At 38.2% G+C, this 26,736-nt stretch overlaps 1 protein-coding gene across 1 annotated transcript in view; it reads left to right on the top strand.

Moving 5' to 3' along the window:
* ANK2 (ankyrin 2) overlaps window positions 1-26,736 on the top strand; it is a 241,025-nt gene that overhangs the window by 124,196 nt on the left and 90,093 nt on the right. Inside the window, 8 exon segments of the mRNA XM_017847754.1 lie at window positions 7,089-7,286; window positions 10,483-10,581; window positions 11,101-11,199; window positions 15,298-15,495; window positions 20,271-20,369; window positions 21,051-21,149; window positions 25,019-25,117; window positions 26,042-26,140. Coding sequence (XP_017703243.1) covers window positions 7,089-7,286; window positions 10,483-10,581; window positions 11,101-11,199; window positions 15,298-15,495; window positions 20,271-20,369; window positions 21,051-21,149; window positions 25,019-25,117; window positions 26,042-26,140 — 990 coding nt within the window.

Below are 26,736 nucleotides of genomic sequence, written 5' to 3' on the forward strand. Positions count from 1 at the left end.
TTTTGCCCATTCAGTATGATATTGGCTGTGGGTTTGTCATAAATGGCTCCTATTATTTTGAGATACATTCCATCAATACCTAGTTTATTGAGAGTTTTTAGCACAAAGGGGTGTTGAATTTCATCAAAGCCTTTTTCTGCGTCTATTGAGATTATCATGGTTTACGTTTATTGATTTGTGTACATTGAACCAGCCTTGCATCCCAGGGATGAAGCTGACTTGATCATGGTGGATAAGCTTTTTGATGTGCTGCTGGATTTGGTTTGTCAGTCTTTTATTGAGGATTTTCACATTGATGTTCATCAGGGATATTGGCCGGAAATTTTCTTTTTTTGTTGTGTCTCTGCCAGGTTTTAGTATCAGGATGATGCTGGCCTCATAAAATGAGTTAGAGAGGAGTCTCTCTTTTTCTATCGTTTGGAATAGTTTCAGAAGGAATGGTACCAGCTCCTCTTTGTACCTCTGGTAGAATTCAGCTGTGAATCCATCTGGTCCTGGGCCTTTTTTGGTTGGTAGGCTGTTAATTACTGTCTCAATTTCAGAACTTGTTATTGGTCTATTCAGGGACTCGACTTCCTCCTGGTTTAGTCTTGGGAGGGTGCATGTGTCCAGAAATTTATCCATTGCTTCTATTTGTGTAGAGATGTTTATAGTATTCTCTGATGGTAGTTTGTATTTCTGTGGAATCAGTGGTGATATCCCCTCTATCATATTTGATTGTGTCTATTTTCTTCTTCTTTCTTTTTTTCCTTATTAGTCTGGCTAGTGGTCTATCTATTTTGTTAATCTTTTCAAAAAAAGCAGCTCCTGGATTCATTGATTTGTTGAAGGGTTTTTCCTGTCTCTATCTCCTTCAGTTATGTTCTGATCTTAGTTATTTCTTGTCTTCTGCTAGCTTTTGAATTTGTTTGCTCTTGGTTCTCTAATTCGTTTAATTGTGATGTTAGGCTGTCAATTTTAGATCTTTCCCGCTTTCTCCTGTGGGCATTTAGTGCTATAGATTTTTCTCTAAACACTGCTTTGGCTGTGTCCCAGAGATTCTGGTACATTGTGTCTTTGTTCTCACTGGTTTCAAAGAACTTATTTATTTCTGCCTTCGTTTCGTTATTTACCCAATAGTCATTCAGGAGCAGGTTGTTCAGTTTCTATGTAGTTGTGTGGTTTTGAGTGAGTTTCTTGCTCCTGAGTTCTAATTTGATTGTACTGTGGTCGGGGAGACTGTTTGTTATGATTTCCGTTCTTTTTCATTTGCTGAGTAGTGCTTTACTTCCATTTATGTGGTCAATTTTAGAATAAGTGCGATATAGTACTGAGAAACATGTATATTCTGTTGATGCGGGATGGAGAGTTCTGTTGATGTGGAATGGAGAGTTAGGTTGGCTTGATCCAGAGCTGAGTTCAAGTCCTGAATATCCTTGTTAATTTTCTGTCCCATTGATTTGTCTAATATTGACAGCAGGGTGTTAAAATCTCCCACTATTATTGTGTGGGAGTCTAAGTCTCTTTGTAGGTCTCTAAGAACTTGCTTTATGAATCTGGGTGGTCCTGTATTGGGTGCATATATATTTAGGATAGTTAGCTCTTCTTGTTGCATTGATCCCTTTACCATTACGTAATGCCCTTCTTTGTCTTTTTTGATATTTGTTGATTTAAAGTGTGTTTTTTCAGAGACTAGGATTGCAACTCCTGCTTTTTTTTCTTTCCATTGGCTTGTAAATCTTTCTCCATCCCTTTATTTTGAGCCTATGTGTGTCTTCGCACATGAGATGTGTCTCCTGAATACAGCACAGTGATGGGTCTTGACTATCAAATTTGCCAGTCTGTGTCTTTTAATTGGGGCATTTAGCCCATTTACATTTGAAGTTAATATTGTTATGTGTGAATCTGATCCTGTCATTATGATGCCAGCTGGTTATTTTGCCTGTTAGTTGATGCAGTTTCTTCATAGTGTCGATGGTCTTTACAATTTGGTATGTTTTTGCAGTGGCTGGTACCAGTTTTTCCTTTCCATGTTTAGTGCTTCCTTCAGGAGCTCTTGTAAGGCAGCCTTGGTGGTGACAAAATCTCTCAGCCTTTGCTTGTCTGTAAAGGATTTTATTTCTCCTTTGTTTATGAAGCTCAGTTTGGCTGGATATGAAATTCTGGGTTGAAAATTCTTTTCTTTAAGGATTTTGAATATTGGCTCCCACTCTTTTCTGGCTTGTAGGGTTTCTGCAGAGAGATCTGCTATTAGTCTGATGGGCTTCCCTTTGTGAGTAACCCGACCTTTCTCTCTGGCTGCCCTTAACATTTTTTCCTTCATTTCAACCTTGGTGAATCTGAGAATTATGTGTCTTGGGGTTGCTCTTCTCAAGGAGTATCTTTCTGGTATTCTCTGTATTTCCTGAATTTGAATGTTGTCCTGTCTTGTTAGGTTGGAGAAGTTCTGGATAATATCCTGAAGAGTGTTTTCCAACTTGGTTCCGTTCTCCCCATCACTTTCAGATACACCAATCAAATGTAGGTTTGGTCTTTTCACATAGTCCCATATTTCTTGGAGGCTTTGTTTATTCCTTTTCATTCTTTTTTCTCTAATCTTGTCTTCATGCTTTATTTCATTAAGTTGATCTTTGATCTCTAATATCCTTTCTTCCTCTTGATCGGTTCAGCTGTTGATACTTGTGTATGCTTCATGACGTTCTTCTGCTGTGTTTTTCAGCTCCATCAGGTCATTTATGTTCTTCTCTAAACTGGTTGTTCTAGTTAGCAATTCATCTAAGCTTTCTTCAAGGTTCTTAGCTTCTTTGTGTTGGGTTAGAACATGCTCCTTTAGCTCAGAGGAGTTTGTTATTACCCATCTTCTGAAGACTACTTCTTTCAATTCGTCAAATTCATTCTCCAGTTTTGTTCCCTTACTGGTGAGGGGCGTGATCCTTTGCAGGAGGCATTCTGGTTTTTGGAATTTTCAGTCCTTTTGCACTCCTTTTTCCTCATCTTCATGGATTCATCTACCTTTGATCTTTGATGTTGGTGACCTTTGGATGGAGTTCTTGTGTGGACGTCGTTTTTGTTGATGTTGATGTGATTCCTTTCTGTTTGTTGGTTTTCCTTCTAACAGTCAGGTCCCTCTGCTGCAGGTCTGCTGGAGTTTGCTGGATGTCCACTCTAGACCCTGTTTGCCTGGGTATCAACAGCAGAGGCTGCAGAACAGCAAAGATAGATGCCTGTTCCTTCCTCTGGAAGCTTTGTCCGAGAGGGGCACCTGCCAGATGCCAGCCGGTGCTCTCCTGTATGAGGTGTCTGTTGATCTCTGCTGGGAGGTGTCTCCCAGTCAGGGGGTACAGGGGTCAGGAACCCACTTGAGGAGGCAGTCTGTCTCTTAACCGAGCTTGAATGCTGTGCTGGGAGATCCTCTGCTCTCTTCAGAGCCGGCAGGCAGGAACATTTGAGTCTGCTGAAGCTGTGCCCACAGCTGCCCCTTCCCCCAGGTGCTCTGTCCCAGGGAGATGGGAGTTTTATCGATAAGCCCCTAACTGGAGCTGCTACCTTTCTTTCAGAGATGCCCTGCACAGAGAGGAGTAATCTAGAGAGGCAGTCTGGCTACAGCGGCTTTGTAGAGTGGTGGTGGGCACTGCCCAGTTTGAACTTCCGGTGGCTTTATTTACACTGTGAGGGGAAAACCACCTACTCAAGCCTCTGTAATGGTGAATGCCCTTCCCGCTACCAAGCTGGAGCATCCCAGGTTGACTTCAGACGTTTGTGCTGGCAACGAGAATCTCAAGCCAGTGGATCTTAGCTTGCTGGGCCCTCTTGGGGTGGGATCCACTGAGCTAGACCACTTGGCTCCCTGGCTTCAGCTCTCTTTCCAGGGGAGTGAACGGTTGTGTCTCACTGGCATTCCAAGCACCACTGGGGTATGAAAGAAAACTCCTGCAGCTAGCTCGGTGTCTGCCCAAGTGACCTCCCAGTTTTGTGCTTGAAACCCAGGGCCTTGGTGATGTAGGCACCCAAGGGAATCTCCTGGTCTGCAGATTGTAAAGACTGTGGGAAAAACATAGTGTCTGGGCCAGAGTGTACCATTTCTCAAGGCACAGTCCCTCATGGCTTCCCTTGGCTAGGGGAGGGAGTTCTCTGACCCCTTGTGCTTCCTGGGTGAGGTGACACCCCACCCTGCTTTGGCTCGTCCTCCATGGGCTGCATCCGCTGTCTAACCAGTTCCAATGAGATGAGCCGGGTACCTCAGTTGGAAATGCAGAAATCATCCACCTTCTGCACTGATCTCCCTGGGATCTGCAGACCGGAGCTGTTCCTATTCAGCTGTCTTGCCAGCCTCCGGAGTCTTTATCAGTAAAATATGAGGGTTGGACTCAGAAACTCAAAACTCCTTTCCAGACTTTCTTAACATTCTTTGATTCAATGAATTTAATAGATATTTTCTTGTAACGGGTTCCACAGATCTTCATGCAGAATCCAGTGATACATGGGCAGCCTTAACATTACTCTTGTTGTCTTGGTTTTCATCTGCCTTTCTATCCATTGTCCACATAGTGAAATTTATGTTCTTTGGTAATCATCATTGATCTATTATATTCTTACCTATTTAAAGCTTTATTCAACCATGAGCTTCCCCTGCCATAACATATTTCTGGTTTCCTTTTAAGGTTACCTTGTGTTCAGCTATTTAAAAAATATTTTTATGATCAACCAGTGCACTCTGAGTATTGTGTACTTTACTGGAAATTGTGTTGATGTTCCTGTAAATTTTTTTGTAATTCATATTTAATAATGAAAGGGTTTCCCATTTCTCTCTCTTAAAGAGAAATTAATCAAATTTTTGAACTTTATCTCAGCCAGTGTTATTTTTCTCTTTGTAATGGGAACTGGGACTCAGCAAGTCTACAAAGTAAAGTGGTAGATTGCAGTGGCAAAGCAGAGCTCATCTACTTCCAGTCGAAGCTGCATCAGCCAGTGATGCTCTATGATGAGGGAATTGTTGCCTCTCATTTTTGGAAGAGGTCTGTGTGATCAGGCTTTCCCCATGAATCTTTTCTTCTGCACTTTCCCAATTCTTTTCCCTGGTTTGAATTAACATTACCCTGAGGCAGTAAATTCAAGTTTTGCAATTCAGCAGGGAAATAATTGGCCAAACCTCAAAAAGTCTTATATCCCTGGTTACAGGTTGAAAGATTTTATTTGCAAAATTTGTATGTTCTTTCCTTTTACACTTTCAGGTAGAACTTTACCAAAAATGGAAAAAAGTAGGCAAGACATCCTATTTTTTAACTTTTTTTTTTAAAGGAAGAACATTAATTGCTATATAGTCTAAGAACCAAGAATCAATAGTTAATAATGAACCAATTATGTAGCTACCTCTAGCCAATGATTGCCACTTCTCAGCTATGGATTAAAGAGTCATCATCGCTCCGACTATCCCTCTTACTCTTAGAGTGTGTCACTTGCAATACCCACCCACCTCTATCAAATTTTGCAGGACAGAGATCTGAGAAAGGAACCCCAGAAACAACAAATGTTCATCATAGCTATTCTCGAGTTCCTTGGTTTTTAAGTTGTTGTTTGTTTTGCTAACCATTTATTTTTATAAATGAAAATATGTTCATTTTATCTATAAATAAAAAATGTTTATTCTCCCCATTCCTCTATTTTTTTTTCCCTCTGTATTGCAGAGAAATTTTATCTTCTAATGGGATATCAGTCTGCTTTCCTACTGAGAGTCACTTTGTTCTGACAGGTCTCTTAGTGGCCATCTTATTGTAGTATCTATTTCCAAAGCATGTATAGGCAGAGAAACGTCTTTAGAATCCAATGCCCTGAATTCAAGTTCTGTTTTAATTGTTGAGTAACCTTGGATAATCTTTGAGAACTCATTTGTTTTTTCTTAATCTTGATCTGGAAAATGGTCTAATCATACATTTCGTGCTTTCCTTTTAACTCTATTAGGAGGACGGGTCACATATGCATCATACATGAAGATAGCTTTTCAATTGCAAATGTTCACAAAAGTTCAATTCTAGTCTAAAATAATCATATTACTGTTATTTGTTTACTTCTTAATACCTTGGAATTCATGCAGTACTATTTTATCTCTTACTATAGCTCCCTCTCTTTTTTTCTTATAACTTTAAGATCCTGCCTGTTTTTGGATAGATCTTCCTTCCTCTATATACTTTTCTCCATTCATTCTTAGCCCTGGAAGTCAGCCAAAATTTCCCTTCCTCACTTTTATTATGATGTACTCTTGGGCAGATAGTAAAGATACACCTCTTTTTATCGCTAAAGTTACACTTAAGTTTCTTTTTACAAGAGAGTGGTTTGGCCTGGTTCTCTAAACACTGAAAACATTATTTCCAACTACACATCAGAGTCAGGTGATTTTCTTGAGCCTTCTGGAACATATCCTTCCTGTCCCTTAGACCCAGCTACATCCTCTGTTTTTAAATGGAAAGCACTTGGCAAATAGTTCACCCTACTTACTTTTTACCAGAGTCCCATTTCATTTTTTAAGTTCTGGATGCAAGTTCCAGAACTATCTGCAGCATTTTCTGAAACATCTTTTAAAACCAGATTACAATATCTCCTTTGTGCACTGTTTCTCCTTGAAGAAAATGACCAGCATTTCTATCCTTGATTTGCTGAATGGAGTAAAATCAAAGATTTTCCAGCTTCCCTGGTTCTTTTACTCTTGATAGAGTTCCCAGAATAAATCCTGCTTCCAAGTGAAAACTCTTGGATGAGAATAAGGGTTTTAGGAGTTTTGGACTAGATTTTCTTCTTATTCCAAACCATCAGTTAGTTTATATTTAAATATAAGTGAGGCCTGAAGACTTAATGAGTTGAGAAATATTTTGGGATGCCCAGAAAGCAATGATGAAGTTCATGGAAGTATATACTTTTTAAAAATCAAAGGGAGTACTTTGTGACCAACCAGGTCACTGCTGTAGCAAAATATAAAATATGCCAGGGTCAAAGCAGTGATGATTTCTTGGGTTCCTAGAGATTCCAAGAAGACATCATGATATATGTGAGTGAAACATATCACCAGTGAACTTCTGTCTGCCTGGCACTAACTTTTTACTTGACTTGAGTTGTAGGAGGAACAGACACCTTTACATATTGCCTCCCGCCTGGGTAAGACAGAAATTGTCCAGCTGCTTCTACAACATATGGCTCATCCAGATGCGGCCACTACAAATGGGTACACACCGCTGCACATCTCTGCCCGGGAGGGCCAGGTGGATGTGGCGTCAGTCCTTTTGGAAGCAGGAGCAGCCCACTCCTTAGCTACCAAGGTAAGGAGAATGACATGATGACAACATGGACCAAGAGGATTCCTAAGTCATGGTCTTTCTACTCTACCACATACAGAATCAAGAATGTAGATCTCCTTAGGCCTTGACTTACTTCTTTCTCTATATATTTAAGATTCATTGTCTAAATGATTTAAGGGAATTATGAGATTCCATATATCTTCAATAAAGAGTGCTGAATTTCGTTCCAATTAATGCCAATGTTTCTAGGACAGGTATCTAGTACTCTAAGATGATTTTCATAAAGGAAGGACTGCTTTTCTTCTCTTTTATTGTAAAATCTATAATATATTCTTAAGAAAAGATAAATGAAATTCCTAAATACATTGAACTGGTAATACTAATGAGGAAGAGGGTACTGCATTAGATTGGCAGTACTATATTTGTTGTGAGTTGTAGTACCAGATCGAAGCTCACTTTACTTATGCATTTTTGCAACCCTACTATTAGCCACCACTTATTTGACATTCTCATTCCCATATTAGTTTCCAATGTTACCAACTATACTCTTGTGTGGGTATTTACAGTGTTTAAACAGAGCTGAGCTGGAAAATCACACTTCCTTTGTTGTTATTGACATCGAACAAAGAATTTGACTTATGTTCCAAGTTTCATGACAGGGCAGAGTAATTTTTCCTATGCTTTACATATGCTATTTGACATTCACAATGTGGAGATGACTTAGAATAAAACATGAATATACTCAGCTATAGAGAGCAAAACTGAGCCAGCGCACGTGAATTTGTCATGGGGCAAAATAATTCCCACAAATATAACAGCGATTCAGATTAACAAAAGGACAATTTCAATTCTCTCATAATCAGTAGGCATAAGCACTGTATCCAGGGAGAGGGAAAATTGCAAATATAAACTGAGCTAGTGATGTGGCATCTGTCCTCTTATAAGTAGGAGCAGCCCACTAGCTCTTATGGCTTATCTGGTTGCCTGTTATGACTTACCTGGTTGCCTATGGCTGTAAAAGGTATTTTGATATAAGAAATTGACAATTATTGAAGTTCTGAACTCTGAAAAGTTGAAAGGATTTTAAAAGTTCTTAAAAAGAAAAAAAGAAACTAAGCAACAAATGTAGGAATAACCCAAGATATTTGGTAATTGTCTTACCAGAGGAGGGTGTAAATCATCAAAATTAAGATACATAAAATACAGAAATAGAAAATAAAACGTAGTCTCTTATCTTTCAAAGATATATAGGATTTAAAAAATATAACTATATCCATGGTAAATTAGGGCAATAAAATAGAATAAAATGTTAAACAGCATTTTTTGTTTTGAGTCAGAGTCTCGCTCTGTCACCCAGGCTGGAGTGCAATGGCCTGATTTTGGCTCATTGCAACCTCTGCCTCCCGGGTTCAAGCGATTCTTCTGCCTCCGCCTCCCGAGTAGCTGGGACTACAGGTTCCTTCCACCACACCTGGCTAACTTTTTTGTATTTTTAGTAGAGACGGGGTTTCACTGTGTTAGCCAGGATGGTCTCGATCTCCTGACCTCATGACCCACCCACCTCGGCCTCCTAAAGTGCTGGGATTGTAGGAGTGAGCCACTGCACCTGGCCAAACATCATTTTAAGAGTTCAACTGACTAGGGCTGAGCAGTGGTTGATTCATCATTATTAAAGCCATTTAAGTGTTTCTAAATATCAGAGGGTAAATGAAGTCTTGGTGAGATTAACATAAAAGAAGAAGGTAGATGTATGACTCAAGAGATGCCTTCTAACTTTGGTTTTGTTATTCTACAGTAGATTTTATGTAGTTTTGTCTAACAATCATTTCCAAACTTATAAGAGCTGGATCACTATTCTAGTAAGACTTTAAAGATAAGGAATTTATTTTTTCTTCCTCATCATGTAGTTAGTCTCAAAGAACTCTGTTTCATCCTGAGTATCACCCTAATCATTGTGTGCATTGAGTGGGGGGAGGAGAGCTCTAACCACAAGTGCTGGTTTATATGGACAATGAAAGAAAGAAGAAATACTTCCTACATTTGTCCCACATTTGGAAAATCCAGAAGATTCACTCTCTTCCAATAATTTATTAATACCAAATGTCCAAAAAAGAAGCAAAAGAAAACGTCATCTCATTTAAAATAATTTGTCTGGAGACACCAAAAGGGCAATATTGCTTCTTGGGGGATATTCTGTATTTATGATGGGGGCTTAAATGGTCCCAGGATAAGCCATAGCTTACAGCACCTAATCCAGGCATATTTGCTATGTGTTTTACAGGCCCTGGTTGGTGTTAGAATTCCCCCACTCCCACTGTAGTGCCAGAAGAGCATGTGGTTAAACTGTCTGGCCAAGAGGATGGATTTGACATCATGGTGTAGGAACTGTGCCATCCTTGAGATCTTAGTCCAGAGACTTATCTGAATTTCTAAGACACTGCTAATTACAGAGTAAGGCCATTGGTTAGGCACGGAAGACACTGAATGTACACATATCAACATGTGTAGGAGAGCAGTCCTCTAAAAACAAACTTTAAAGCTTTGGTGTGTTTAAACTCTGGTGTTAATCAGCCCAACATCATGCCAGAAGTAGAATGTGTTTTACAAAAGCAATTGGTCTTCTAGGCAGTGTGAGTCTTCTGGGAAAGGGGACAAGTCAGGATGGGAGTTGCTTTATAATAGTGCATGTTTTTTGTTCTATAGACCATTTATCTTGCCATTTCTGCAGAAAATATGTCAATTAATTCATGAATACTTGTTTTTACTATGGCTGCCAAAATATCCTAAAATTTAAATGAATTTGGAATTCAGGTGTTATAAAAAGGATTGCAAGAAAGAGAAGGAGGGTTGGAGAGAAGGCAGCTGTTTTTTCAGTCTATTAATTTTAGAGGCAAGGAAAAGATTTTTTCCCCATTCACAAATTGGAGCCAGTTTACTGACACTAGTGGCTTTTAAAAATCCCAAACCTATAAAGTCAGATTTCAGTCTCCAAGCCCTTAAAATAAAATTTCTTTTGTTCAGTCTATCAAGTCAAACTTTTGTATGTTAAATTTTATTCTTTTTTTTTGTCCTTGTTCATGGCTAACAGATTTAATGCTACCAGTATTTTTTCCAAATGAAGAATCAGTATAGTTTGCTTAATATGTTAACAGATAAAATTATTTTGTGAGAGTTACAATAATAAATATGATTTTACTTTTGTTTCTCACATTTTCAGAAGGGTTTTACTCCCTTGCATGTAGCAGCCAAATATGGAAGCCTGGACGTGGCAAAACTTCTCTTGCAACGCCGTGCTGCCGCAGATTCTGCAGGGAAGGTAAAGATTTTCTATACGTTATAATTATGTAACAGTCAAGGTGATAGATTAGGAGATCTGTAAAGACGTTTTTCTCACTTCTCTGAAAGGAATGTGAGAGCACCTGATGAAACTATACCAAATAGACATAGTGGCGATGCCTTCCATGACCGTCCATGTACACACAGATTCAGAAAGCATTTTGAGCTGTGCCTCAAAGTCTTGTCACAACAGCCCCAGAAATCTCTATATTAAGAAGGATCCCTGCAATGTTAATGTAGTCTTTCTTATATAAAAGGTTAGACCTTTATACATTGTGACCATCAAGATGCCCTTGGCTGGTGGTATGCTCATTTTCAATTTTAGTTATGGTTTTAATATGAAAATTATTGGAGATTTGTTTATTTTCATTCTTTTTTCTATTGACTATATTAATTCATTAACATGAATTTAATCAGCATCAGTTTCCAGGCATCCTGGTAGCTTCAGGGCAGCTAACCCTAATTTATTAATGCTGAAACTTAAACACACCCTTTACAGAATGGCCTTACCCCGCTCCATGTTGCTGCTCATTATGACAACCAGAAGGTGGCGCTGCTGTTACTGGAGAAGGGTGCTTCCCCTCATGCCACTGCCAAGGTGAGGACCACAGAAAAGGATTTACAGACATAGGGTGTAACTATCATCTGAAAACAATGAGAATTGTCTTTTAAACACATGGTATAGTATAACTGCGACTAGTCCTGGCACTAGTAGTTTTGGTATTGACACCTTTTTTTTCCCTTGTATTTCCACCAGTTGCGTCTAGAAACCCTTTCTTAAGATTTTTAAAGAGTCAGCAAATATTCAGGGGATGTGCCTATAAACCAGTAGAGATGAATCTTATTGCTAACATTCTGTGTGTTAGAGAATGAAGTCTGAATTTTGAGAAATGAGAAACAAAGTCATTAACATGTTTTCACTTCTCTCCTATAAACCAAATGCTGTGATTAAAATGTCCTTTTATACTCTCATTCTTTCAGACTTCAAACTTCTGTTTGTTTCTTTGGTTTTTTTTTTTTTTTTTTTTAATTTTCTACCTGTGTTAACTGTAGCATGGATCCCTCTAAGTCCCTAGACTCGGGGATGGCCGGGGGAATGCCGTTTTGGTGTACATCTAGCACCAAATTCCGAAACAGCTCCAACTAAGACTTCTACTTACGGACAGGGCATTTCCCACCATTCTAGTTGGCCCCTTATTAAACCGAAAATATATATGAATGTCGTATAATGCGTAAAGTCCTCATTGCATCTTTCGTTCATTAACTCAGCACACCTATTTTGAGAACACATCAGGGTTTATTTAAAAAATATTAATCGTAATGGGAAAATATGTATGCTGTATTAGACAACATAATAAAACAACTGCCACCATTTATTTGCCAAACACTACGCCCAGCACTTTACAGCAATATCTCATAATAACCCCATGAGACTGGTATTCTAATGATCTCCATTTTGCAGGTGAGAAAGTGAGATTTAAGTAGGTTAATTTTCCAAAGTCATCTGAATAATACATGTTGGAGCTTGTACCTGTGTTTGACCTCAGGCAGACTGACTTTAGAGCTGATGCTCTTAACCACTAGGTCCTTTGTGTCCCAAAGCAATAGAGAGAGATTTATTCCATTCTGTTATACAAGCATATACATATATACTCATATGCCTATTTAAATTATGCATATTATAAATATAAAATAGGATACATACAAAAATATGTTCTGTGTAATATATATTTATATATAAATATGTTATACATAATATAAATATAAAACTTTGTACACATACATACATATACATCTATATATATTTATATCTTTTTGATGCCAATAAACAGTTTACAATAAAGTACTTGAACTGTCAAAAGAGGATGCCAAATATTCATAATTATCCACAGTGTTCTTACTCCTCTTTTTTCTACAACCTCATCAATTCTACACATATTTTATGTCTTTCTTCACACTACTGGAGTAGTGTTCATATTATATTCATTTGCATATCTATGAGGTGTTTAATAACATATGTGAGTTCCCAATAAATTTGCATGAAAGAATGAAGGTTGAGCAACTATGGAATAAAAATATACCTGCTCACTTAACATGGCAGCATTTTTTTTTGTTAGCTTTCCACGCTGACCATTCTCAACATAGATACAAAAGACTTCATCAGTACTCATGAGTACTTTCATTGAACTCTTATGATTACCTCAGTGGGAGGTAAAATTGTAAAATGTGTGTTCTCTTTCCACAAGGGACTCTCAATCTACTTGCAAGAGAAGACCTAGATTATAAAATAATGTGTATGGTTTTCCTAAAGAGACAAACATAGCCTTGATTTCTAGCCTCTACCTTGTATGGTCCTTAATCTTAGGCACGCACATACCGAGTTCAGAAGATGACATAAAGCATTTCTTTACTCCAGAGTCCACAGTAGGATGGGTATTCTGGGAATGCCTCTCTAGTGTCTTTCACTTATCTGCCCCAGCCTGTCAATGAACATGAGCCCTTCATCTTTGGGGCAACTCCTAGAGGTCTCCAGATGGTAAGATCCCCATGGTAGTCTCCACTTTAGACTCTCTTTCTGCTCATTATAATGTCCCTTCTCCTCAACACGCATGGTCCTTTGGCCACGAGAACTTTGCTTCTTTCCACCAGAGTCCAGAACCTTCTCTTAGTCTTTATTGGGAGTGCTGCAATTATTTGAGTCCAAAAATGTTTCCTCTTTGTGGAGTAAGAGGGCTTTTCAGATCTTGTATGTTGAGTATCTACCAGACAAACCTCCATTGCCAGAATTGCTGTCTTCTTTGATGATCGCTTATGTTGTTTTGCTAAAATGTCCCTTTATCTAACCTTATTAGAGCCCATGCTGTAGGCAGGAGGGTAATTGAGACTAAAGAAACACATTGTAGCAAAAAGAAGTTGACTAAACTTATTTGGTCCACAAAAATCTATGTATCCTTTTTTTCAATAGAGTCTATGGACACAAATACAATATTTTGAAGCATCGACCTCTGATCAAACCCTGAAAAGGCTTCCAAGCTGAATTTCCTTCAGTTGCTTCAGGAGAAACATTATTTGTCAAAAATGAAAGAGACTTATTCTTGCTTGGAGAAATGGGGACAGAGTATATAATGTAGGGTTGTGTGAGAATCAAGATTTGATGATGGCTCATAAAGACATTTAAATTCTCAAAACACTTTTTTATTTTTTTGGTACACTTTACAGTTAGCTTTAAGGAAATAGCATGACATAAAAATACCTCTCATGTTTGATTACAGGCTCAAGTCTGTAAACCCAGCACTTTAGGGGGCCAAGGTGGGCAGATTGCTTGAGCTCATGAGTTTGAGATGAGCCTGGGCAACATGGTGAAACCCCATCTCTACCAAAAATAGAAACAAAATTAGCCAGTCATGGTGGTGTGTGCCTGGAGTCCTCGGTACTTAGGAGGCTGAGATGGGAGGATCACGAACCCAGGAGGTGGAGGTTGCAGTGATTGAGATGGCACCACAGCACTCCAGTCTAGGTGATGGAGCCATACCTTGTCTCAACAAATAAATAAACAAATCATCTCATGGTAATCTCACAAGAAGCACTCGATCATTATGCTGTCTTTCCCTTCAGCATGTCACTGAGGAGAAAAGCCACAGTTAATGGCAAAGCCACTGTTGTTAATTTCTATCACACATTTCAAATGGAAAATTCTACTAGATTTGATAAAGAAAAGGAAATAAAACAATATATATTGCAGACTTACAGTTGTTCCACATTTTTTTTTCTTTTAATTAAGTATGAGGTTTAGGGTTTTGTTCTTGTAAGCAGAGTATAGTTATCCTGACCCTCTCCAAAAACTCCCACCCAAAATGAGTAGCCTCATATTTCTACTTTTGAAGCAGCAGGTCATGAAGAAGGGGAGATCTAGGATTTGAACGGACTACAAGACTAATATAAGCTAATTTTGTTGTTGAATATATTTTAAATTAGAATTTAACCCATTAAAGACAGGGATCATGTCATGTTCACCATTGTATTCCCACACCTAGCACACTGCTTGGCATATGCTAGGCACTCAGTAATATTTGTTGAACCAGTTTAAAGTACAATCCAGACAGAAGCATATTAGTTGGAGTATTATAATAAGATAATAGAAATACTTCCATTTGATTCTTTACGTTATAAACTTATGTGAAGTGTAGCCTTGGTTTCAGATAGCACATACAATTCAAGAGCAATATTGACAAACTAGAATCAGCTCATAACAGAACATCCTTATAGGGAGAGATCTAGAAATGGCACTTCCATCAGGAATGGTTGAAGAAATGGAGAAAATTAGCCTGGAAAACAGAACACTAAAGGTGGATATGAAAATCATCCCCAGATATTTAAAGGATGATCATGTAGAAGAGGAACCTGGCTTATTCTGTGTTGCTCTTCAGGAGAGGAGCAATATTATAAGGAGAGAGTTTTCAGCTTTGGAGCTTTGATGTCTATATCTGTCTTACAGTAGAATGGGGTACCTTGTGACTTTTATTGTAGAGATTTGGTTATTGTTGAATGGAAATGTGATGACTAAGAGTTTGGATTAACTGTAAACTCACTTTTAACTCTTCTGTTGATTAGAGATTTTTATTTCCTTTAGAGATACATATTAGAGCAATTGTTAATCTTACTCTATATGCATGTATTTTATTTTTGTCTTTTTTAGAATGGCTATACTCCTTTACATATTGCTGCCAAGAAGAATCAAATGCAGATAGCTTCCACACTCCTGAACTATGGAGCAGAGACAAACATTGTTACAAAGCAAGGAGTAACTCCACTCCATCTGGCCTCGCAGGAGGGGCACACAGATATGGTTACCTTGCTTCTGGATAAGGGAGCCAATATCCACATGTCAACCAAGGTATTCTGTCATTTCTTGCTTCAATCAAGAGTGTTTTGGATGCATGTAAACAGGAATCAATCACAGATAGTTCGGAACAAAAAGGAGCAATATATTAAAAAGAAACAGGGATATCTTACAGACCCCAAGGACAGGAAGGGGGTCAAGCCTTATGAGAGATTAGAAAACCATAAGGAAGCAAGGGAGAGAGACTCTCTGTATGGCAACATTTTGGCTTCTTGACTTTTCTATGCAAGTCAGTTTTATTCATCTCTATAGCCCCGCTTTCCTTGCATCTCTGTGTGTGTCTAAAGAGGCTACCCTGTAGCTCCCAATGTTAACATCACTATAATTGCTCCAGTGTCTGCTGCTCCTCATTCTAAATTTCAGATATATATATAGAGGAAGAATGGTTCTATCTGGGGTTTAGCTTAAACAACTGCCTCTAAGCTGGAAGGCCCATGTCCACCACCCAGGGCGTTCTTTAGTCTTGCTGGGCATCTGAGGCACCTCTGGAGAGTAGAGAGGAAATACAATTTAATACAGATTTTTTGAGTCAATGTAAGCCTAGTTTGAGAGGTTTGATAGTGCTGAGAAAATCTTTTTTGTTTTTTTAATAAAGCACATCAGTCATTTTAGCCTTTCTCCATGGACTGGCCTCTGTAGACCACCACATTAATTATAATAGAATGCAGTCAAAGATACAAGGGAAAAAATTCACATATAAAAATATATATTTTTTTACAAGTATATGTCTTTTGATACATCTATCCATCCATCTACATAAAGATCTATAGATCTATCTAACTTTCTGTCTTACACTTATATACATATACTCTGCTATAGCCAGCTGTTGAGAAACACAGAATTGGAACCTGTGTTTATTAAGTTAGTTTGTCATTTGATGTCTTGATGCTTTTTGTAATATGTTATATGGGCTTAGTGAAAATTAAGTTTCTTAGCTCTTTCCATAAATATACAAATACTCTATGTTTTCTACATTTCACTGTTAATTGCTACTTTTAAAGTATCAGTGATAAGTTGGTTTTAACGACATTTGTGAATAGGTTATGTAGCATGCATCCTTTAGGAAAAGCTATGAAACAGGCAGGTTGCCTTGAATATTTCTGCAGTCCTAGTCTATTTCCTTGTCACTCGGAAGTGTTCCTGTACATCCCCTGCCCTTACTTACTTCTCTGGCCTTTATAAAAAGTCCCCACAAACCCTTTTTTAAAGTATGATGAGAGCAAATTATAGGGTTAGTCTTCCAAAGGATAGTTGCATTTTTACAAGAATGAACACGATAAAGCCTTATAGTGAAATTCAGTGTATTAGATAGACAATCATTACAATCTAGGGCATGGACATCCTTGTGACTATTGACGTCATGTCATTCAGGTGGTCATTTACCCTGCTGGAGAAAAATCTGATCATGAAGCATAGAATATTTTATTTAATATTAGTGTATGAAGGGGGCATATGTTTACTCTATTAATAACAAATAAATCTTCATTTGAAAATAAGCCAAAGAAATCCATAAACAATTCAGCAGTATTTTGAGTAGGATTAAAATTCAGATAGTTCATGAAATGGATCTTACAGTGTTTCTGATGGTGTTATTTTTAATTTATAAATTAAATTTATAAATCAGTTCATTATGTCTTCCTTTATGGTATTCTTCTAAATACATTACTTTCTTTGAGAGAGTTTTAGCAGTTAACAAATATTTAATGAGTATTTTTGATTTGCACACTCAGCAATGAAGAAAAACATTCAATTTTGAATCACAAAGTAATTTTGTTATCTTTATAACAATGATTTCAGTATTACATTTGAGTGGTCTCCTAAACACCATAGTATATTTATCACTAAAGTAAAACTTAGTAAGTTTGTGCAGATATATCTGAATAATAATACTAATATTAAATTTACATATAAAACATATAACCTTGCCTTTTGGTTAGAATTATAAGATAATGCAACTATAAAAATATCTCAGAGGAGAAGCAAAACTGATAAAATACTCTCCCATTGCTTTTGAAGAAAACATATATTCTTTTCTTTTTAAGGCCAACTGGTATCAATTAATTTCATACTCTCCAAATGATTATTTCACATTGAAGAAGTATAATTTCATATTTTCACATGAAGAACTATAATATAGAAATGATATCATTATCCAATCACCATCTATCATAAAATAAAACTAAAAAAGATCAGTTGTTGAGTCCACCAGTGTATCTTAGGAAATAAATTACTTTTTTTTTTTGAAAAGAACTGCTTCAACACTTCCTATTTTCTTGATTTATTAGAAAAGTTTTTTTTTTTCCAGAAACCTTTCAAACAGTGTTTTTCCTCTATTCTCACACTACCACACAACAATCATCAACACAGAAGGCTTCTGGGACCAAATGTGTAGAGGTTTTCCCCACATACCAAGCAGCACACACCAGCTGGGTGTCCTCCAATTCAGTTCCAGCACTGTCTATCTGGAGAGAGTGTTAGATCCCTTCAGTTGAAGGCTCAGTCCCCAAGACTGCCCTCTGCACAGACACTAATCACAAGTCTGGGCCTCTGAACTTCTGACCGACTGGCTTCAAGTTGGGGTTCCCAGGACACTCCCTTTGAGTTCCATTAATTCACTGGAGTGGCTCACAGAGCTCACAGAAACACTTACATTTACAGTGCTTGTAGTTTCTTATAAAGGCTATTACAAAGGATGAAGATGAAGAGACACATAGGGAAAGGTATGAGGGAAGGTACACAGCTCCCATGCCCTTCCTGGGAGCACCACCCTGCACAAGGAAGCTCCCTGTGTTCAGCTATCCAGAAGCTCCCTGAACCCTGTCCTCTGGGATTTTATGGAAGCTTGATGATGTCAGCATTCATTCCCCCAGGGTATAGGAAGAGACTCTCTCTCTGTCTCTCTCAGGAGGGTCTTATGACCCATGAATGCTGTGGGGAAGATTAGAGCCTAGCCTTGGGGAAAGCGAAAGGAGGCCAGGGAAGGTGGGAGATATTTTGTTTCCTGAGGCCTGCCCCTGAGGCCTAAAACGCACAACGTTGTAACAAAAGACTATAGTAAGGGCTGTGGGAGTTATGAGGCAGCAACTGTGGACAAAAACCTATATTCACTGCAGTTTCCATCCTTTGATTTGGATATGCAAGTTTACCACAATAAACTGCAGAGATTTTCATACTGGTTGTTAGTTTGTAATCTTGCATTACAGAAAATCCATTCTGCAAATAGAGTAGAAAGAAGCACACATATTTAAAAAGTCGTCAAAAATATCTTTGAGATTTGATGATCACTGCATGTAATGATCACTTCAATAACATTTTTAAACAGACTATCTCTGTAAAGAGAAATATTCTTATGTTTGTTATTTTAGTAAGGAGAAAATTAAGATAAGACTCTTGTTTTATCCTAATATTCAGATTTTTTATACATTAGGATTAAATAATATTTGTTTAGAAGAGATGAAAATTTTAATAGAAAAGGATATGCCTTCTATCTCACCCTGTGTTTTATGAAACTCAAAGTTGAGCTCACCTAGAGTTCTCAGGATTAAAAGCCTCAGGCCCACAAGGAAAAGCCTCCTCTCAAGTTGTAGAATGGTTTTCTCTCTGTTGGTTTCAGTTACATTTTTGAAATAAGGTCAGTGTACTTTTTGATTTTCAGAAGTAGCACCATGGCTGGAGATCATGAATTTTGAAGAACATGGCTTAGCTTTCTCAGCCTAAGTGCTAATGCAGGAGAGTGGGCCTGAAAAGTTGTGGCCAACAGGGCCGGTCAATTTTAATCAGATGTAAACTGGGGAAGAGGTGCTGACTCAGAGTCCAGGTAGCCACCTCAGTCTATAGCTGCAGGATGTCCAGGAACAGCATAAGTATAGTAGGCATTTGAACAATAGTGAGGGGAGAGAAATATACAGTATAAACATACTGTAGGCTAGAATGTAAGCTCTATAGAGACAAACTTTTGTTCACTGCTGTATTCAAGTGCCTAGAATATGAACACTTCATGACATACGAAACATACTCAAGAAAACACCTGTTAAACATGTAAATGATGTAGTAAGTCTACCCGAGTGTGGCATTGACTGAATAAGCCACTTTCCTCCCTCTTTTGTCCATGCCTTCCTTTTTTTATTATTAATTCATAACTGTACTTTAATTGGATATTCAAATAAACAAAATAATTACTTGATGTATGTATACCAAACATGTTGCATAAAACTGGGCAGTATATGGTGCTCTGTAAATAATAAGGTTACTTTAAGGTAACATTTAACGGAACCTCCTGGAAAGTATACTTTCTTTGGGTGCTAGAGGAAGTTTTTCTGAACTCACTTCCTGTAACTGTCCATTTTTTACAATGATGTAATATTTTGTTGATAAACTATAGATGATTATTATGCTTATAGGTGTAATAGTTGGTTGATCAGTTATTTAAATAAAGAAGTTGGTACAGCAGGAGATCCAGATGGATTTGAAATAAATATCATTTGAAAGCTTATTAGCTGTGCTAGTTTGAAGTCTCACATCATAATAGAAGAACTTAATATAGAAAATGTAATTTGCCTTATGTGTTGATTGACTTGGAGGACATGTCTTAGATGAAATGTCATTAATTTAGAGAATTTGCTTTAAATATCAGAAGATACAGTTTCTGGGAAGAGGCTATGAGTTTTCCAGGATTTTTTCAATATTTTCAATGTGTTTTCATAATATTACAGATGATGCAATGTATTTTTTTCTTCAAATGTATCCCTTTGGTTCCATTCTTTCTGTAGAGCGGACTCACATCCTTACACCTTGCAGCCCAGGAAGATAAAGTGAATGTTGCTGATATTCTCACCAAGCATGGAGCTGATCAGGATGCACATACAAAGGTAAAGCAAATCGTTCTCAGTACTGTGACGGGTTCGGGATGGGATGATTCCCAGTAGCCCCCATGCAGGTCACTGCATGTCCAGGGTCTTCCCTCCTCAAGAATCCGTTCTGAAGTCTAAACTAATCATAACCCTCTCCTGTGCACAAATCTATGATGGTTCCCCATTTTTTGCTAGAATCAAGTTCAGTGGATAGCATGGGGTCAGGACCCTTTGAAGAAAGACTCCAATTTTTGCAACCTTAAGTCTACCCTCTCTCTTACTGCGTTAGCTAGTTCACATGACTTGCCATGTTCCTCCTTGTCTTGTCTCCATGCCCTTGGTCTGGAAATGGATTTTCCGTCTCTAAGCCATAAAATTCTTACTCATTCTTTAAGCCTGCTGTAGCTACATATTTCCTGCATCTCCTATCAGAGTCATTCTGTCTTTGCTGTTTTCAGATATTATTTGTGCCTCTCTCTTAGTTCTTTGCAGATTAAGTCACCCACATCTGATCTCTCTCGCTGATATGAAGTTCCTTGTGGTCAGGGGTACATGTATAATCTGCTAAATAATATCTTTAGTCAAATTGAATCATACAATAACTGATACTCTACCCAGTCCTTCTCCTCTGGAATGTTAACCACTAGAGTAGTAAAGTTTCTACTTTTTCTATTTTTAACTTTTTATTATTATTTACAGCTTGGCTACACACCTTTAATTGTGGCCTGTCACTATGGAAATGTGAAAATGGTGAACTTTCTTCTGAAGCAGGGAGCAAATGTTAACGCAAAAACCAAGGTAAAGTACTTGTGGTCATTTTCAATTACTATAAGCAAAAAGGTTCAGCCATCTGGATGCTTCACTAGTTTATCAAAGCTACAAGTGTATTTTTTCTTCCTTTTTAGTTCTTCTAAAGTGATTTTGAAGAGGTGATGTAGTTTTGTAATTATTTGAGAATTTTCATTCTGATAACCTTTTACAGCCATGCAGGTTAGCTTCAGAACTATTTCTATTATAAAGTTAAAGTAGCTGACATCAGTTTAACAACTTACTGAAGGATACAATAGATGCCTGCTAGAATATCTTGATGTTCTGGCAGATTTCCTTTACATTGTTTGAGGACCTCGGCCCCCCTCCTCTGACCTCTTATACTCTCATGAAGAAATACAGACAGGCAGCCTAGACTGCATGCCTTTCATTTTTAATGAACTCTGTCACATTCAGAACATCACGTGGACATGCTCAGTGAGGCAATAATGTATAAGGCCTGGGCTGGAAGTTCTCAAGGATAATGCAGAGCTGACTTGATCCCATTAGTTTCCCCAGTGGCATTCAAAAGGTTCTATTCAGCAAAGCAAGCTTGGAATATAACACCTCACTTCAGTGCCCTCAATTTGGTTCAAGGTGAAGAGAAGTTCATACTATAACTGTGGCCATTATGCATAATAAAACTTACAGCTCCAAGTTCTTTGATCCAAAGAAATATTTATTTGCACATTTATTTAAGTTCATATATCAGAAATTTCTTTTTCTTTTTGTTTTGAGACAGGGTCTTACTCTGTTGCCCAGGCTGGAATGCAATGGCATGATCAGAGCTCACTGCAGCCTAGAACCTGGGCTCAAGTGATTCTCTTGCCTCAGTACTGACTAGGACTACAGGTGCGTGACACTATGCCCAGCTAATTTTTAAAAGTTTTTGTAGAGATGAGGTTTCACTATGTTGCCTAGGCTGGTCTCAAACTCCTGGGCTCAAGGGAAATTCTCTCACCTTGGCCAGCCAAAGTGCTGGGATTACAAGTGTGAACCACCAAGCGTGACCCAGAAATTTCTAATTGCAGCAATTTGAATGAGCTCAAGTAAATTAGTGTGAGAACATTCAGGACTTTTCAAAGCCATCAATTCAAGATTATACAAATTAAAAATATACAGAAGTTTTATAAGTCAGTCTTTATATTAGAAGCAGAAACAAAATCATTTCTATACATAATCATGTTTATAGCTAACTTAAAATTAACTGATTTTTAAACTATAAATACTATTAACATTTAAGATTTAAACCTATAACCTAACTCTATAAAGAATAGCTGCTGCCTAGTTTCTGGCCAGTTCTTAAGTTCTCATGAAATTGTACTTTGAGACTTATTTAAAACCTCTAATATGAATTCTCAGGCATTAGCTCCTAAAGCCTTTTCTGCTGAGCCAGCTCACATATAAGCACTCCAGGCAAGACATTTTTGTTGGAATCCAAGTATTCTCTTGAAATGAACAAATGCAACAGTATAGCGAGATGTTGGCAGGGCTTGAAAATGCTTATCATATTTTTAAATGTTTCATTGTTGAAATGGTTATAATATTTAGAAGGCAAACACTATATTGTCTAGAGAATATCAATGATCTCCCTGGAGTTTGACCTGCATTGAATGAAGGTTTGATTGAAAGAAAAATCTCATTTTATCATTTCATTTTTTTTTGTTTTGTTTTTTAAGTGAACTGAGTTGCTTGCACTGTTACATTTGGAACCACATATCTTCAGGGAAATAGATACAAACCTCAAAAGACAGTCTTTTAATAAACTCTTCAGATTTTTTTTCACATGAAAATGGCATCTTTGGGAAAGGAATTAGGTTTTCTTCCTCATATCTTATGTGTAGCTGTAGTTACTAAAATGGATTCATTGCTTTAAAATGTAAACATATATATTAACTTTACTCTGTAAACTCTCATGATGTGGTATAAAAGATTTGGCAGAATGAACTTGTTTTATGACTATTCATTGCTTAAAATTAGAATGAAACCCTGTTACAGCAGCTTGGGACAAACCAGACCTGGTTAATCATATATTTAATTTGTGAAGAGGGTTTAGAACAGCACATGAAAATAAAGACACTGAAGATTATAGAGCTCTTCGCTGAGGAAAAAAAAGAAAAAAACCACACACACACCAAAGTGTTTGCTAAAATTTTCAAAGCTAGAAAAGAAAGCATATTCAAGAGCAACTTATCTGATCCTTCATCAAACTTGAAATCTTGGCCATTTTCATTTTTCAAATGAGAAAACTGGGGCTTAGAGAGGATTAAGGGTCTGCAAATAATTGGTAGCACTGGGTCTAGAGCTCCTGGCCAGATGGGCCTATGACAGTGGATTAAGAATCAACCAAATGTTTATGTAAACACTTTTGAATTGCTCCAGACTTCCCTGGCAAATATCCTCACTGGAGATTTCAGGTAAAGGTTAGATTAAATCAGGGCTGGGGAACATTTTTGTGGCCACAATGTCCACTGATCTATTGAGGGCAAGAATGTTGATTTGGCATTATTAATTTACATATATTTATAGAGAATTTACATTTATTTATATATTATAGTGATATATTATTTTATTTATTTACATGCTAAGTTATTTAGCACATAGTGTGTGATTAGTAAAAGGTGTCGAATGAATTAACTTGGCTGATATTAAAGAGATGAACTAAATTCAGTGGATTTAATGGATGTAAACACAATGAAAAGGAAGAATTTTTACGAAAAGAAGTGTCACCTAGTGTATTCTCCTTAAATGTCTGTGGATTATTTGATTTGACAGCAGAGTCCCTGTAATAGCCAAAGGCTTCCTGGAGTCCCTGTAATTGATTTATATTTTCAGGTTTCTTGGGGTCATCAGATTGTAGGGATTTATAAGGAGATGTAAGACTTCCAACATGACAGAGCTGAGAATGTGCCACACTTAAGACCCTGATACATATGGGCATGTTCCTATGGGCAGACAGAGTGCAGTGAATTTATAGAAGAAATCATGTAGCATCCACATATATAGTAGACAGGACAAGCAAGTATGTTGCTCACAGGGCAGCAGTGACATTGGATGAAAGGGATATGTACACTTAAAAGCTTAGAGTATGAAAGCGCCACTCAGAACCTAAAGCTCAGGACAATTGGGTCGGAAACATATAGATAACATTTTATGAGAAGTGAAGCAGGTGGATTTTAATAAATAATAGCCATTGTCTGGTAGCCATTGGCTGCCATGGTCTTCTGCACAGGATCTGAACCTCGCCCGATTGTGGGGAAATTACTTAACTTTCTTATTTTCAGTTTCATCTTGTCTGAAATGGGGAGAAAAGCTGTTCTTGGAAAGGAATGTAAGATTTAGATTTACTTTCAATGATTTAGAATCCCTAAAGCTAAGCCAAAGGTTAATAATTGGGAGCATCATGATGAACGAGCAGTGGTTTATATGACCCTCTGCAGCCTTCAGTTAAAAACAATTTTACTCTTGTTTCCCAGGGAAGAAATCACAGGGATAATGCTCTTTCTTATTTTAAATCTCTCCTCTCAGCTCAGATGTGAGCAGAAGTTGACTGCACCCACCCCCTTCACCTTCTTAAGGGAGCCCTCCTTTTTAATGCTAACTGGTTAAAATGTATTAATAATTATCATTTGGAGTCTGTTAAGTTTGTTTCATCAGCTGGTCTCTTCTCTTTGCTTAGCAGACCATAAGGTGTGAGGGAGTGTTTGCTGCTGAGAAATGGGTTGTTGATAATCTTGGGCTCCAAATAAAGCATCTGTGATGGTTTTGTTGTAAATAAGACTATTCAAAATGAAGGTTAACCTAATTTTCCTCTCCCTCTGCAAATCGGGTGCTGGGCCCGCCACCACTGTCCTCCACAGAACGGCTACACGCCTTTGCACCAGGCCGCGCAGCAGGGTCACACGCACATCATCAACGTCCTGCTCCAGCATGGGGCCAAGCCCAACGCCACCACCGCGGTAAGGCAGACGCCACTGCCCCTCACCACGCTTTCTTCTTTTTCCTCTCTTGACCTGGTGGCTTCGTGTATGAGCTGAGTGAGGTCAGATTCCTCCTCTTTAAATAAGCCCCCTGGACTCTGGAAAGCCCCAGATTTTTGGGCAGACTTTCTAGAAGTCAGTGTGACTTCCCCAGAAGTGCTTGCCCTGGGAGGAAAAGCAGTCAGCCTGACTCTTTGGCTCTCTCTGGAGAGGGGGGCCCTCCTCTTGGACTGCTGGAACGTGCTCTGCTTACAGCTGGCTCTCAGATGTGAGCACGAACTGACCCCCCTCGCCTTCTTAAGGGAGCACAGTAAGGGAGCTGCTGGCTTAAACAAAGCTCAATGGGTTGTGGAGCCATTGAAATGTAAACTAAGCGGTGCAATTAAACGAACTGGGATCCCGAGTGGCCTGGGTTGGATGCAGCCTGAATTGCTTGCTTGTGTTATTTTACTGCACAGTGAGTTTCTGCACAGCTGTAGCTAAATATGTTACCGTGTTCCCTACGGTAACATCTTACCTGCAGCAGATGGCCTAGCCTCTGATAAGGGATGAGTGTACCTGGTACTTGCTAACAGGTTTTGGAGGCGTCGTGAGGCACTTTCTTAAGCGCAATACAATATTTGTAGAAGATATTTGACAACCTTAGGGTTAAAGCGTCAAGTGCTTCTTATTAAAACGAGCAAGCAGATGCAAGCTTGTTGTGTTACCATGGTGACCTGGGCTATAGTCTGAAGAAGTTACAAAGACAGATTTAGACGTAATGGTAAAAACTAGTGATTTTCCTAAGCTGTGCCTTGTTTTGGAAGGAAATGCTGGCTCATGCAGAGCAGCGGGTGAGCTCATTGGCTCACATCGCAGTCCTCTCTATTATTTCTCACTCTCTTTCTTTCACTCTCTCCTCAGAATGGCAACACTGCCTTGGCGATTGCTAAGCGTCTGGGCTACATCTCCGTGGTCGACACCCTGAAGGTTGTGACCGAGGAGGTCACCACCACCACCACAGTGAGTATAAGTGACTGACTAGCTTCAGCCCTGTTATCTTCGTTTTCAAACTAAATACACGTACAGTACTTTTTCACTCACAAGATGTTTGGGGCTTTTAGTTTTGAACTTCTTTGAGTTGAATGTATTGTAGCACATACATAGGAGTATGCAGAAGTAAGTGAATTCACACAAGGAACACAGGGCTTCAGCCTCCTTTACTCAGCATCTATCCGTATAAAATGTGTGAATATAGTTTTATAAGATTTAATTCCTTTTTCTGTGACTGGTTTCTTATTTTCTGGCTCCTCTGCCCTTTTCCTTTAGTTGTGTATGACACCTACCGCTGGCAAAGCGGTAACACACTCCACTAAGATAAGAAGCAAACTTCTTATCTTAGCCAGGAGGTCAGGCCAGCCTCTGGAAAGACCCTGCTCCTCCCAACACTGTGCTCATGACTGGATCACATGAACTCTCAGTGAGAGCAATTCATCCTTACTTTGCATCTTATTTCTGATTATTATTTTTTCATTCAAAAAGAGAATTCCTTGTGCTTACTAGGTAAATTGTGCCTGTATAGTAAAAACGTATATTTTTAAATTTTTTATTTTCTCTGT

This window comes from Rhinopithecus bieti, unplaced genomic scaffold (assembly GCF_001698545.2).
Source record: "Rhinopithecus bieti isolate Rb0 unplaced genomic scaffold, ASM169854v2 scaffold_947, whole genome shotgun sequence".
Lineage (NCBI taxonomy): Eukaryota > Metazoa > Chordata > Mammalia > Primates > Cercopithecidae > Rhinopithecus > Rhinopithecus bieti.